The 13,551-nt window shown below is 37.4% G+C and overlaps 1 protein-coding gene across 8 annotated transcripts in view; it reads left to right on the plus strand.

Annotated features, from left to right (window-relative positions):
- Positions 1-13,551, plus strand: part of LOC149226956 (ubiquitin carboxyl-terminal hydrolase 25-like) — a 228,913-nt gene that overhangs the window by 60,481 nt on the left and 154,881 nt on the right. For all 8 annotated transcript variants that reach the window (XR_016247758.1, XR_016247760.1, XR_016247759.1 and 5 more), the window contains exons 5-7: positions 6,026-6,112; positions 6,319-7,298; positions 7,657-7,785. Coding sequence is in view for 3 of the 8 variants with exons in the window: in XM_089377645.1 (XP_089233771.1) it covers positions 6,026-6,112; positions 6,319-7,298; positions 7,657-7,785 (1,196 nt within the window). In the remaining 5 variants the exon portion in view is untranslated. The remainder of the gene's footprint in view (positions 1-6,025; positions 6,113-6,318; positions 7,299-7,656; positions 7,786-13,551) is intronic.

The following is a 13,551-nucleotide window of genomic DNA, read 5'->3' on the forward strand; positions in this document are numbered from 1 at the left end:
TATCACTGTGTTGTGTTGAAGTATTGGCTATGAACAACCCTTGTAATCTATGTCACATGGTTCGAGTTCGAATTCGAGTTCGACAACGATTAAGTTGAATTTGAATTCGAATTTTCCGATCAGGTTCGAATGAGGTTCGGCATTAGGTCCGACTATACATATTTTTCATATATATATATATATATATTTATGATGAAAAACTTTGGATTTCACCGTCATAATGCTCATTTCTTTAACTTATACAAAATTCTATTATATATTTTATTTGAAGAATTGAGAATCTCAGTGTAATCCATACATTATAAATTAGTTTAATAAGTTAGATATCTCATTTTATAGCCTTTGATACAATTTTATAAAGTTAATTAACCAGAATCTGTTAAATATAGACTATAGTCGAGCAGACCACCGGTTAAATATAAAAGAATATACAGATACCAAGTCACAGTCAAACTTCATCGTTCTTTTAAAAACCCAGATCCCAGAAGTCGTTGGAAATGCAATTTTCGTAAAGTTGACGAACACAAATTTGTTAAACACACAAATAAATTGTAATTGTCAATTAAAGAAAGCCAGTTGTTTCACGTAATTATCTCACCTGCAACAGTCAAATTTCAATGTTCTTCAATATTCAAAAGTCCGATTTCAAATAGGACACTGTTAAATATTTTGAGTATATTATTCATAATCAAGGAGGCACGTTGCAAGTCTCGACTGTTTCCCAGATTTACATTCTCAAAGCAAAGTAATCAGTGTCCCTTATCTATAAAAGCCACCCTGCGTAGTGAGCTCATCCCACACTTCTTCTCTGCGTAGTGAGTTTACCCGTTTTCCTTTTTTGGGGTGAACAACAAATCAATGGAGTTTTTAGATTCAAACAGTGCAATTATTCGGTGTGCAATTGCACTTTTATTTATGAGTTTTATGTTGTTTCCTGTAGCATTATGTTGTGATAGTTGCCTTCACAAAACCAAGCTCGTGTACCACAGTCAGCCAAGAAAACCGTCAAGAAAACCGCCGAACTTCAAAAAATTCATTTAAGTTCGCGATTAGGTTCGATTAGGTTCGTTGAGGTTCGATTAGGTTCGATGGAGTTCGATGAGGTTCGAGTTCGACTTGAGGTTCGGCTTTCAGGTTCGGCGAACCTGAACGAACTTCAAAATTTTTTTTACAGGTTCGCCGAATTTCGAACCTGAAGCTTCAGGTTCGCCGAACCCTGTGACATAGCTTGTAATTGAACAATTGTGTGGTAGAATTGGTTGTTATCAATCTTACATATCTATTGTTTACTAATCTTTTGTATGCATAATTTCTGTTGCTATTATGCTGATAGTGCTACCTTGAATTGAAACCCTAGGACAAAAAATTACCCTAGGACACTACAAAATTACAAATTTCTTATGCAGTGGTCATGTCTATACCCTTTTCTCACATATAGGGTCAATATGAGTAAAGTATTTCAAGTTTTAGGGGGTCAACATGTCTTAGACAATAGGTAAAAGGGAACCTATTCCAATCCCTAAGCTAGGGCCAACCCACATTGGATTTAATTAAAATCAAGTATTTATACCATGTTGAATTTTCTACATGATGAGCAGTAGAAAACAATTTCCTGGTCTGATAATTACTACCTAATGATCCTCAATGATATATCTCATGCCACTGATATCATTGAGCAATTATACATAGAAAATATCAACAATAAATGCAGCAGAAACAATAAAGATCATATACAAACAACTATGCACAATAGAGACAATATTTTTACTCTAGGAAACCCAACCTTGGCGGAAAACTCGACAAATTTTCTTGAGGAGAAATTGATCTTTAGCAAGGTTTACAAATTTGTCTAGACAACTGTGCCAGTACAAATCCAAATACCAGTCAAAACCTGGTCCAAATAGCAGCAAGTCAACTCTGGTCAAACCAAACATAATGCTTAGAAGTCAATGCTGGTCAAACAATCAGCTTGCAGTCAAACTTTGGCCCTGCGGCTCGTGCTGTCAATGGCTGTCCACCTATTCCAATCCGTAAGCTAGGGCCGATCCACATTGGCTTTGGATAAAATGAAGTATTTATACACCTAGTCAAGTTGCCTTTTGTAATGTTTTCTCTAGCTAAAATAGACCTAGGCCTCACCTTATTGTAGGCATGGTTTCAAGATAACCCATGTTAAGTCATTATGGATTGAAGCATATTTTACAAAATTATAAATTCCTCATGCAATGGTCAGGTCTATGACATTTTCCCGCAGAGGAGGGCTGAGGCTGGTAAAGTATTTCAAGTTTTAGGGAGCCGACATTTCCTAGGCAAGAGGTAAAAGCCAACCTATTCCAAACCCTAATCTAGGCCTAAACCCACCCATATTGACTTTGGATACAATTAAAGTATTTATACACCTAATCATGGTGCCCTTTTTTTCGTGTTTTCTCTAGCTAAAATATATTTTCTGAGGGTCGGTTCTGATTTAATGAAAGGTCTAGTCTGTAGATTTGGTTCATATCTGTTTCAAGAAGAATTCTGAGCAGCGAATTCCAAGGCAATGTTCTTAGATAGATTAACAAGGGCCATCTCAAGTAGCCAAATTTGTCGGTATCGTCTTCAGTGAATTATCTGTCAACAATTCAGATTTGAAAACACAACAATAATGCCATCTTCTTGTAAATTTAAAAGCTAATAGAGGACACAACATCCCATAGGCAGTCAAGTAGACATTATTCTAGTGCTTAAAGTGAATTAAGGAAAGCATATCAAACCTTGTTTTTTTTAAGATCAATAAAGGAAGATTCTTTCCATGCACACTCTCAACATACACATCATCATGTGGGCGAGCTCTAGGTTGTTCTGGAGTTGCTTACGAGCACAAGATCTAAGGAAATGATCGGAACGAGAGATTTGATAGTATTGTCGTCTTCAGTGTTAAAGTGAATAGATCATGTTTGAGTGGCGTATTTTATCAGCTGTATGAAAGACTGGCTATGATAAAGGTAAATGTAGTAGTCATAGGCATGCTTTCACCATCAAACAACCAACAATGGGGAGCTTGTTTTGAGGAGGCTTAACTTGGTCATGAAGGCCATGTGTGATGGAGATGTTTACCTAGTACTCATTTATAAAATGATTTGTCCACTTGGAGGAGGTCGTTTTGAGCACGTCTTTTTTACTTGTTACTTGGTTCCTATGTTGCACGGGTTCGCGAACCCGCGGGTAGGGTTCTTGTCCCCAAGTACTGGGTTCAGGTATGGGTTCTTCTAAAACACACCCAAAAGAACCGGGTTCTCCGAGTAAGCACCGGGTTCTTCGCAACCAAAATTTGGGTTCTTTTGTCTAATTGGGTGCGCCGAACCCCGACAATGGGTGCGTGGAACCCCAAAATCAGGAATGTTAGGGTCAATTTTTTTTACTGATTTTGTTGTAATTATTTTCAAGCTCGACCTTTTTACTTCTCTTTCTGTAGTTTTGACCTAGAGATGGCCACTGTAGATTCATTGTGTAGGCCGAATGTCATTACTATTGTAGTTATGTTAAGGTCATTACTATTGCAGCTATGTAGCTGGAGAGCATGGTCACTAAAGATCCAAGTGATGCTGATGACATGGATGTTGATGACATGGCTTGAGGAAGCCATTGTTCACTATTTTGAAATTTCCTAGTTCATGTTTGGAGATGCCTTAAGGCAAATTTTGAATGTAGTATGACAATGGACATATATCATGATTCTTATTAATATGTAAACTCCAATTTGCACTTGATATCAAACTAGAATTTTTAAAATTTCAATATGAATGTTGAATGTTCAATGACGTGCATGTTTAAGTCTTTAAAGTTTAAATCATAAACATTTTATTTTTCTTGTTTAAAGTTGGAAAATATACAAATTCATATATATATATATGCCCCCGACGAACCCACGCACCCTGTTTAAAAAAGTGATGTTCCCGTTCCCAAACCCATGTTCCCTAGCAACATAGCTTGGTTCAATTGTGGACACATCATCTATGAGGGTTCACATCAAACTACTATTTTTCAAGGATTGTACTTGGTCAAGGAGGCACTCAAATATGTTGTTCTATCTTTGCGATATTGTTGTAAGTTGTAACTAATCCTAATTTTCAGTTGTTGTTGACTTAGTTATTGGAGTTAGCAAGATGAGAACTTATTTGAAAATTGTTTTCATGTTATATTTTATTGTAACCTCCTAGAGGAAATTGTGGATCCCAACAAACATTTTCTACTTTTAGTAAAATGTTCGTTGAGAGGGTTAGATATGATTATTTCATTGATTTTCCTTATAGAGGAAATTGGATCTAGGAAAACAAATCATTTTTTATTGTGTGAGATGGAAGAAATTGTGAGTGAGTCTCCAAGCATTGGAACAAGGGTGTTACATTTAAGTTATGCCATAGTGCATGTACAACATTATTTGTGTGGCAAATCTTCTTAGCATTACACATGAAGAATTTTCATTACAAATTTAGATTGTCAAAGCTATTCTAGTAGTGATTTTGTTAATATCCAAGGCGTCCATTGTGAGTTAATGCTTAACCCCACTACTAGGTTGGTTTTGTTGTGGAACTACCCCTTAGAGAATTTCACGCACTTCTATTTTTGTAGCATTTTGTTTGCCAAGTTAGGGATGTTATAGAGCACGTCACCTTGACTGCCTATACCCTTCAATCTGTCTTGAAGAATTGCCCTATTAAATTGCATGCATGACCCCATTGCCCAAATGAATAAATCATTGGTTTCCATTTCATCCACTACCCCCAAATCCATAAAATCATTTTCCATTTTCATTTTTGTTTTTATCTTATTAAGCTTTTCATTACTCCCACTGCATAGTCATACTACATGAAGTGAACTTAGTAACCCGTAGGGAATTTCCCCTTGGTTAGTATTCCATTTTCCTAGCCTAAAGTGCAAAATGTTGGAAATGTAACTAGGTTCAGACTTCATAATTGTCATTGTACTTGTATCAAAATATATTTCTTGTAAAAGCAAAAGAAGAAAAATTGTTCTTCTTCTTATTATTTTTCTATTCAAAGCATGTTATTCATGCTTCTAGGGCTTATTGAGTCGAAAAGAAAATTTATTTGAGTCAAAGTTCCATTTGGACTTCTTGGAAGAAAATAAAGAAAACTTTGTATTAAGTCAAAAATAGTGAAAAAGTGAACTCTGTCCTCCACAAGACCAAGTCGGCCCTCCTAGACAAGTTGGCCTAGAAGAGGCACCTATTTGACTTCTTTGCAAGTGTGTAAATACTAGACAAGTTTGACCTCATTTGGAATCATCATCACACTTCGATTTCTGTGCAAGAAAGAGGAAGAGGAATTTCAGTGAAAAGTCAAAGGAGAAAGAGAGAGGGAAGAAAAAGGAGAAAGAAAAACTTGTTTTCTGCCCTAATCTATTCTCACATGCGAGTTTCTCTGCAGTGGTTACAGGGCCGAGATTTCAGGAAGGCTGAAATTTTGAGGGATTGGCCAGAATTCAAATGCTTGACCAGCGTTGACTTTGTTGACTTTAATGGTTGTTCATAGTTATGACTCTCGGTTTGTAGTTTGAAAACTAAAACTTGTGGACCCTGAATTGTTTACTATTGGCTTTTTTATGAATTCACAGTTTTTGAGTGTATATGGTTGCTGCCTACCATTGATGTATCTCAATTATTAGTTTTACTTTAATGCCTATACGTTTTTGGAGCTTGACATTTGAATTTCTAGTTAGTTTTGGGTCATGACGGTCACTTATCAAAACAAGCTGTTGTCTAGCTATTCTACATTTTGGGTTTTTTGGCTGGAATCCATCAATACAATGGTGGCTGAGATTGTGATCTTTGGTTGTTTAAAATGCATTTTTGACTGCTTAATTGGATTCAGCACCCTAAAAAACCCAGGGAGCACCTGGATTGTGCAGATTACACAGCTCAAACTTGTAATTTTAACAAATATTTGCTGGATTTTGGGAAAAGTTGGCCGAAAAATATGCTTTAAACTATTGACTCTTTAATATTATGCTTTTGTTACAGGATGTGCAGCCAGAGTATACTCTTTTTGGTACCATTGTCCATTCAGGCTACTCACAGGACTCTGGTCATTATTACGCATATGTGAAGGTATTAACTTTTAAGGTGCCTTAACATACATATTTCTTTATTAATGAATGTTCATGTCTGTCAGGCTTTTGCTAAAAATACTTGTTACTATCCGCAATTATCATGAATTGGATATATCTAAAATAATATATCATTTTAAATAAACATTGTTCCTATCTTCAGTTTTTTTCTAGTTTTCGAAGTAACTAATATTTAATTTATTGCAGGATGCAAATTCTCATTGGTATTGCTGTAATGATGCCCATGTTTCTTCAGCCACTTTACAGACAGTCTTATCTGAGAAAGTATACATGCTGTTCTTTCTTCGGAGCAGTCCAAAATTAAAAGGAGTTAAAGATATTCCTTCTTCCAATGGGGTGATACCTGCCAAAGAAAATGGCAATGGTATGAATATTTCCTCAAATGGAAGGTCGTCTGCATCATCAAATTCATCTGTTGGCATATCTTCTTCTGGAGGGATTGTGACTAGTAGTTTGTCTAAAGTGCATCCAAAACCCCAGATTAAGTTTGCAAACCTGAAGCATTCTGGTCCTCAAGTTGGGAGGGTTGGTGCTGTTGCAAATGGTAATGGCATGTCTAAGCCTCCTGTTACTACGAGGCAGGAAAAACATGAGAGTTCTGGAAAAAGGATATCTGAGAGGAGCAACCAAGATGCTTCTTATTCCAGTAACTCCAGTAATGTTAAGAAAGATGAAACATTGGTTCAAACACAAACACAACATTCTGAATCCAATTATGAGTCTGACAGTGGAAGATCACGCTCTGATTGCCATATTGGGAAAACAGATGGTGAAAGTTGTGTTACTGGAAGTAAGGATGGCAATTTATTGGCTGGAGATCGTCTTGTTGTTGAGAAGAAGTCTGGAAGCAATGACTATCGTCCTACAGACAGATTGGTAAAGACTGCAAATGGTACATCTTGCTATAGTCAAGCTGAATCTAATAGCCTCAATATTAAATGCAACACGCAAAAAGATAATCAAAGGTCTCTGTCTAATGGAAATGAAAACTCTTCGGAAGAAAAGATGCACTTCAAGAGACGACGAGACGAATATGAAAATTCACACACAGGGATTAGCCACATTGATCATGAAAATGGTGCATTAGAGCACAATGTTGAATCCAGAAGGAATGCTGAAGCCAATAGTGAAGACAAACTATCTGATTTCGATAAGTTCAAACAAATGTAAGATATCTTTTCCCTGTTTTCAATAATTTCAGATCAAAGGTTATACATTCTCTTCCAATTCACCACGTTGGAAACATGTTTTTATATGCCCCTTTATATAAAAACTAATGTTTGATTTATGCTCTAATTGGATAAAATAAGTATTCTAGTAATTAGAATGCAATGTCTGTACCAAGTTGGAAAATTTGGAAATTGCCTGACATATTTGGTGTGTGTCTGGTTCCTTTTCAAAACTGTCTTGTATTTTGTAACTTACAAAGCTTGTTAATCTCATATATGTAGAGTGTGATGGATATTATAGGTAATTGTTTTCTTGCAATATTTACTGTGATATTAATAACTTCTTCTCATTCAGGCTTTTTCAGGAAGCACGTCAATATTTACAATCATGTGGCTGGTGTGATGATGTACGAGAGACCATGCGAGAGAGAAAGAGGATTCATTTAGATAATATGTGTTTATCAAGCAATGATATTAACTCAAGGTATGCGTTAAAGAAGATTTTGTCCAGAATTTTGTTTAAAAAATTACACCATAAAATTTATATTTAAAACCCAACCAAACTTGCACAATTTACGCCATGAAATTAGCAACACAATAAATAAATTTTGCAATATGAAAAACCAAGAAATGCTGCAGCTCAAAGTTAGCATAAGCAATAGTAGCAAACTCAGCTTTATTTATGTATTAGAATACAATTACACGCCAATACAAAACTATCAATAGCTGTTGCTACATGGCATGTCGAGCTGGACAATAGCGCACATGATGGCCTCCCAAAATAATTGTGGCAATATGGATCCTGGCCTCCCAAAACTATAACTAGAAATGAATCTCAAATTGGAGATCTGGGTAATCCCCATTTCCAACCCACAGATATGCTCTAGATCTGCTCACCAATTGATGCCAACGAAGTTCTATGAGACTTCTGAATGAAATCTCTGCAATAGTGAGTTGGTGTTTCGTCCAACACACCAAGAAACCCAAGGGTTTTTGTCCTAGTGCTCTTTTAACCTGAAAACCAAGTTCTCAAAAACTTCCCAAGAGTAAATATTCCAAATCCAAGATATCCCAAATGGTTTGCTTTGCCCTCTTTAAAAGATTTGATGGATCTCTCTTCAATCTTCTAGAAGCACTTAATTTTATTATTTTATTTTCATTCTAGAAGCTTCTCCCTTTTATTTTATTTAAGTGACTCCTTTTATTTCATTTTATTTAAATCACTTTTAATCCCGGAAAATGATTAATCTGCCTATGATTTCTCTGGCCACCGAAAGTCACTTTTCATCATCCCATCTTGTAGATCTTTTCATCCCGGTTTCAATTAGCTCTTACACTAGGTCTTTCTCCAAATAATCTGCTCCAAAGAACACCTTTAGTGTATTTAATTAGAATATGTTTGATAATTATTAATAACCCCATTTTACGGGAATCGTTGGAATGCAACGGAACCAAGAATGAACTATGCGGAACTGACCCTGATGGTGAAATATAGCAAGTGAACCTCGTCAGATCCTATAAAACTCCTCCAAAACCCTCCGGGCCCACCATGACGTAATCTTGCTCCTGTGACTTGGCTGACACGACTCTGGAAATCCACCCTAAACTATACCATAAGGGAAACAAAAAATGGAGATATTACAAGTACTCCTGCCCTAAGATTGCTTGCCCTCAAGTAATCCATATGTGTCAACTATAAAGACGTATGTACACCAATACCAAGATCCCATATGAACCATTATGTCACATCATGTCTTTGTACCATCCAATCATGAATGGATCCATTGATACCTGGATCCCAAACAAACCTCTGACTCATCCTGCCACTAATAGATTCACCTGGATCCCATTGCCAAGTGGGGCATCTTGTGTCCCTTATGTGTAAGGGCTCTTGCTGTGCTATGCCCCTGGCTAAGAATATCTTCGCAAGAATTGCCCATCAATAGAATACCAACTCATAATCTCTCGCCAATCCATTCTATGGGAAGGATTGAATGCATGAACACATGTACATGGGACAAGTCCACTATCCCAATGTTGCACCATGCTCAACTCACGTTGCTCCACTTAGTCAACCCATAAGATCCAACTAGAAAACTCTGCCCCTCTCTCTCGAATGTATAGAAGTGGGCTGATAGTGCTACAAGCTTGGTCTATGTACTCCTGAGGAGGGCTGTGCTGAAACTCTAGAATATACTCTCTTGGTTGCCCAGTTAGGGACGTTAGTTGTTCCCCAACGCGAGATAGCTTGTCCGCTGACCTGACACTCACAACTTCAAGCTCCTCAAGTTTACTGATCTGCTGCACGATGGTGCCTCAGAGTGTCTGGGTCTTCTTCTTCATCACCATAAGATTTGTCTTGAAATGCTCAATCTTCTCCTGGTGGCTATCATCTGGAAGTCTTGTAGCCCCATATCATTTGGAAGTCCTGTAGCCCTGCTGGATGTCTCAACATCTACTTGCACTTCATCGATGGTTGGTCCCAAAGATGAATACTCAACCATGTCATCCATCACAATCACTTGAGCCTTGAAAGGGCTCTCCAAAAGAGGAAACTCGTGATCCTCATAATGCAAATCTGAGTCATGGTTTTCCTCGTGATCATGCAAGTTAAAGTGCTCCTCATGCATCTCCTTGCCAACCATGGACCCTTCAACCATTTCCTCAATCTGCTGACCTGAATTCTTTGCCATTTCTTGCTCTCCTTCAATTTTTGCAGCCTCATCTATTCCTTTGTCCTTTTTAACTCAACACAACTGATCAGGTGTCCAAGTTGCCTAACATGTGAAACAAATCTGTTCTCTTCTCATTTGATTTTTGCTCTTTCTGGGAAGTTCATGAGATTGCTTTTGCTTTGGCTCCTCATCTTTTCTAGATCTCAACCCTCCCATAATACTTCTCATAAAATTTCTTCTGAGATGAAGGTTGACACTGATAGCTCCAAGCTGTCTTAATGACTCATCCAACCTCTTTTGGACTTTGGCCAAGCCACTCGGGGATCGTTGATGGATCATCCATGTGCAAATTTTCAAATTCCTCCTTTGCCAATTCTTTTATGCTTATCAAAACATTAGCTTTCTTCAAAACACCTTACCATCTATGACATAGATTAACCCAAATTAGCTTCATTAAGTCTGATACTAGCTGTTCCAAAACAATGCATGTTGGTTGATTTTGGTGTTTTGCGGTTGATCCCACGAATTTACATACATGTAACACTTGAATTTCAAGGGAAAAGAGCAAATAACAAGAACACAACACTATTATATCAACAAACACACAGACTCAGACATGCCTGTGATGAATTCTGATGTGATCAGGTGCTGGAATTGAAGTAGTTGCTTTGATCTGGTATCTGACGGGTTACTCAGGTGATGCACCAGACAAAGCGTATCCAACAGGAAACTCATAGCATGCGATAAACTGAACTCGTGATTGAATCTCCTCCGTTGACTGGTTGATCTGGTTAGAGATGGTCCGATTTGCTAACTCGCTTGCTGTCACAACCTCAAATGATGGCACACAGTTTAGGTTTTAAAGATCTGATCTAACCCTCTACTATACAACCGCATTCATCGACCTCTAATGCCCTTCAATCCTCATTAGGTACCCCACCAGCACAAATCCGATCCCTTTCCTTCACGCTCTCACTGTGAATGGGAGCCCAACCACCTCATTTTGCATGCACAATTAGCCCAATGAGTGGATTGACCCACCACTCCTTACTCGACTATTTGCTGGCCTCAATCTCAGACAGTGCGACTTCTTTGTAACTTGGCTTTTGGGATTAGCTACTCATTCCAGGCAATGCGGCTGGCTTTTCTCATGCATCTTGACTCTTGGCCCTCGGTTCCATTCATTCAATTTGGTGTGAAGAAGATAGTGTTGGAAACTGTAACCAGTATCAGTCTTCATAATTATTGTTTAATATAATGTAGTTCTTATATTTGTCAAAAGAAGAAGAAGGAAACTGTAAAAGAAAAATTATTATGTAAAGCATGGGTTTCATGCTTATTAAGTCTTTGGTTACTAGGTCGAGCAACTGTTGTATGCTCTTAGGGTTTCCATGAGTCAAAGTGTCATTATCATTATGTAAAAAACCCATTTGGTCACTTGTAACAAAGAAATATTTTTTTTTTGGGTACTGGGAAGTGTGTGAGTCAGCTCCCAAGAACAAGTCGGCCAACCTGTGGATGTTGGCCTAGAGATGGATTATGGACCCATGTGGAAGGCTATTTATAGAGTAATCTTTGTCCTCCTTAGTGACACACATCTGCACATACTTAAAAGATATGGTCTGCGGTAAAAGAGTCATGCGAAGGTTGCTAAGAAGGCTAGAAGAGCAATGCGAAGTGCAGTCAATCCTAGAAGTCTTTTCGAAGTCTGAGATATGTGAAAATTCTGAGGTTTCTCACAGATTCGAAGTTGCAGAAGTAATTAAGACTTGATTCACTTGTTGGCTGACTTGTTTCTTGATGAGAGCTAGAGGTCTTGTTTTGTCATGGAAGTCTCCTTTTGAAGTTGATAAGAAGAGAAGTTCTGATGGGTTTTCCCCTTGGAGGGGTTTTGCCCTGGCATGGAGCCTATATCCTGTGTTCATGTGATCTTTATTGTGTTTGGCATTTATTTGATGATAAGAACATAAATATAATCAATATAAGAAGAATCTAAATCACAAGTAAATGTCAAAGAAGGAAAATGATAAGTTAAATATGCTGCTTTAACCATTTTCCAACATGGAATCAGAGCTAAGGTTGACTTTTAAGGCAGCTGGAAAAAATCACTGTTTCATGACCATTTTGAAGGCTACAGAGATTTAAAGGACTGAATAAGTAAAAGGTTGTTTTCTGGGCTTCTTCCTGTGCAATAGACCAAGGGCCGAAATTTTCTGAGATATCCTCAGATCTGAAAACTTGTGTCAAGGCTACAGTACAGAGATATATCAATTATGGAGTGAGGCCTGTAGGACGCACATAATATAGTCTAGGCCAAGCTCTCTGCTTAAAGACCAAGCCGAAGAAGCATTGGAAAGTGTCCTTATATTTATGTGCATAACAAGAATCCGGGCCCTGTGTATTCAGGACCGAAAATTCTCTGAGTTTGGCATCAATAAGTCTCAGATCTGAGAGCTACAGGAGGGTCACTTTAAGTGCGGACTCAAGGAAAGTAAAAGGTTTTCTGGGCTTCTTCCTGTGCAATCGACCAAGGGCCGAAATCAGAGCTAAGGTTCACTTTGAAGGCAGCTGGAAAAGATCACTGTTTCATGACCATCGGGGACTTCACATCGGGGAGACCCCCTTGGTGCTCCTACTTCCAAACGGCTGATTAGGACTGTCAACATGAAGCGAAATGAGATGGATGGCTAAGCTAAGTTGTTAATAATGAGCATGATGCTAACAATTTCATAAATAATGACAAGTTTAGCGAAAATACTAAAGCTTGGTAGTCAAGCATGATCCATGGACACTCTAAATAAAATGAATGAATATAAGAATACTTCAATGATATCTAGATCAATACAAAATCCAGAGGAAGCCATTATTGTTCACGAAAGATAAGTATTCCATTTCTTTTCTTTCATTACATTATTGTTGACTTCCTCAGTATAACTAGTTTTATTATCACTTGATTATAATCTTTTCTTTTATGATCTCTTTAGAAGAGGATTGCAGGTATGTTCCAAAGACTGTTCGTCAATTATAAAGTCAAGAGGTTAGAAGCGAGAGAATTTTCGAAGACGAAACCTTGATTCAGAGGGATTCTTGTATTAACAGTTGAAAATCAAAACACCTCTCCTATCTTGAAAAGAAAGTAAAAACAAAAGTGGTCGACCAATTAATGCATTATCATTGTTTATGCAGTATGTTAGGATCTTTACAATTTCCTTACATTCAAAAGACTATGAGAATGTTAGGGTATGAAGATGGCATGTTTTACATGATAAGAATCTAGGGCTTTATGTTGTTAAATATTTTTGGTATCTAGGGTTAGAAAATCATGGTCGGAACCCTAGCAATGGGTATATGGTCAAACCCTAGCAATGGTTGAATTGAGTAAAAATCCCTAGAAATAATGTTTCCGTTGAAAAATCGTATTTAGGGTCAGGTCATGGAACCTAGGGTTTGTAACTAAAACCTTAGTAGTATCCTTTGTAAACGTTAGACTGAAAAAAATAACATCATGCTCTCATACATATATATTTTGCTTGGTTGTACTTGATGATAAAAAATTGCAAGTACATGATTGTATG

Source organism: Pinus tabuliformis, chromosome J (genome assembly GCF_031772625.1).
Source record: "Pinus tabuliformis cultivar Carrire ecotype Pingquan chromosome J, CPIR1, whole genome shotgun sequence".
NCBI classification, from domain to species: Eukaryota; Viridiplantae; Streptophyta; class Pinopsida; order Pinales; family Pinaceae; genus Pinus; species Pinus tabuliformis.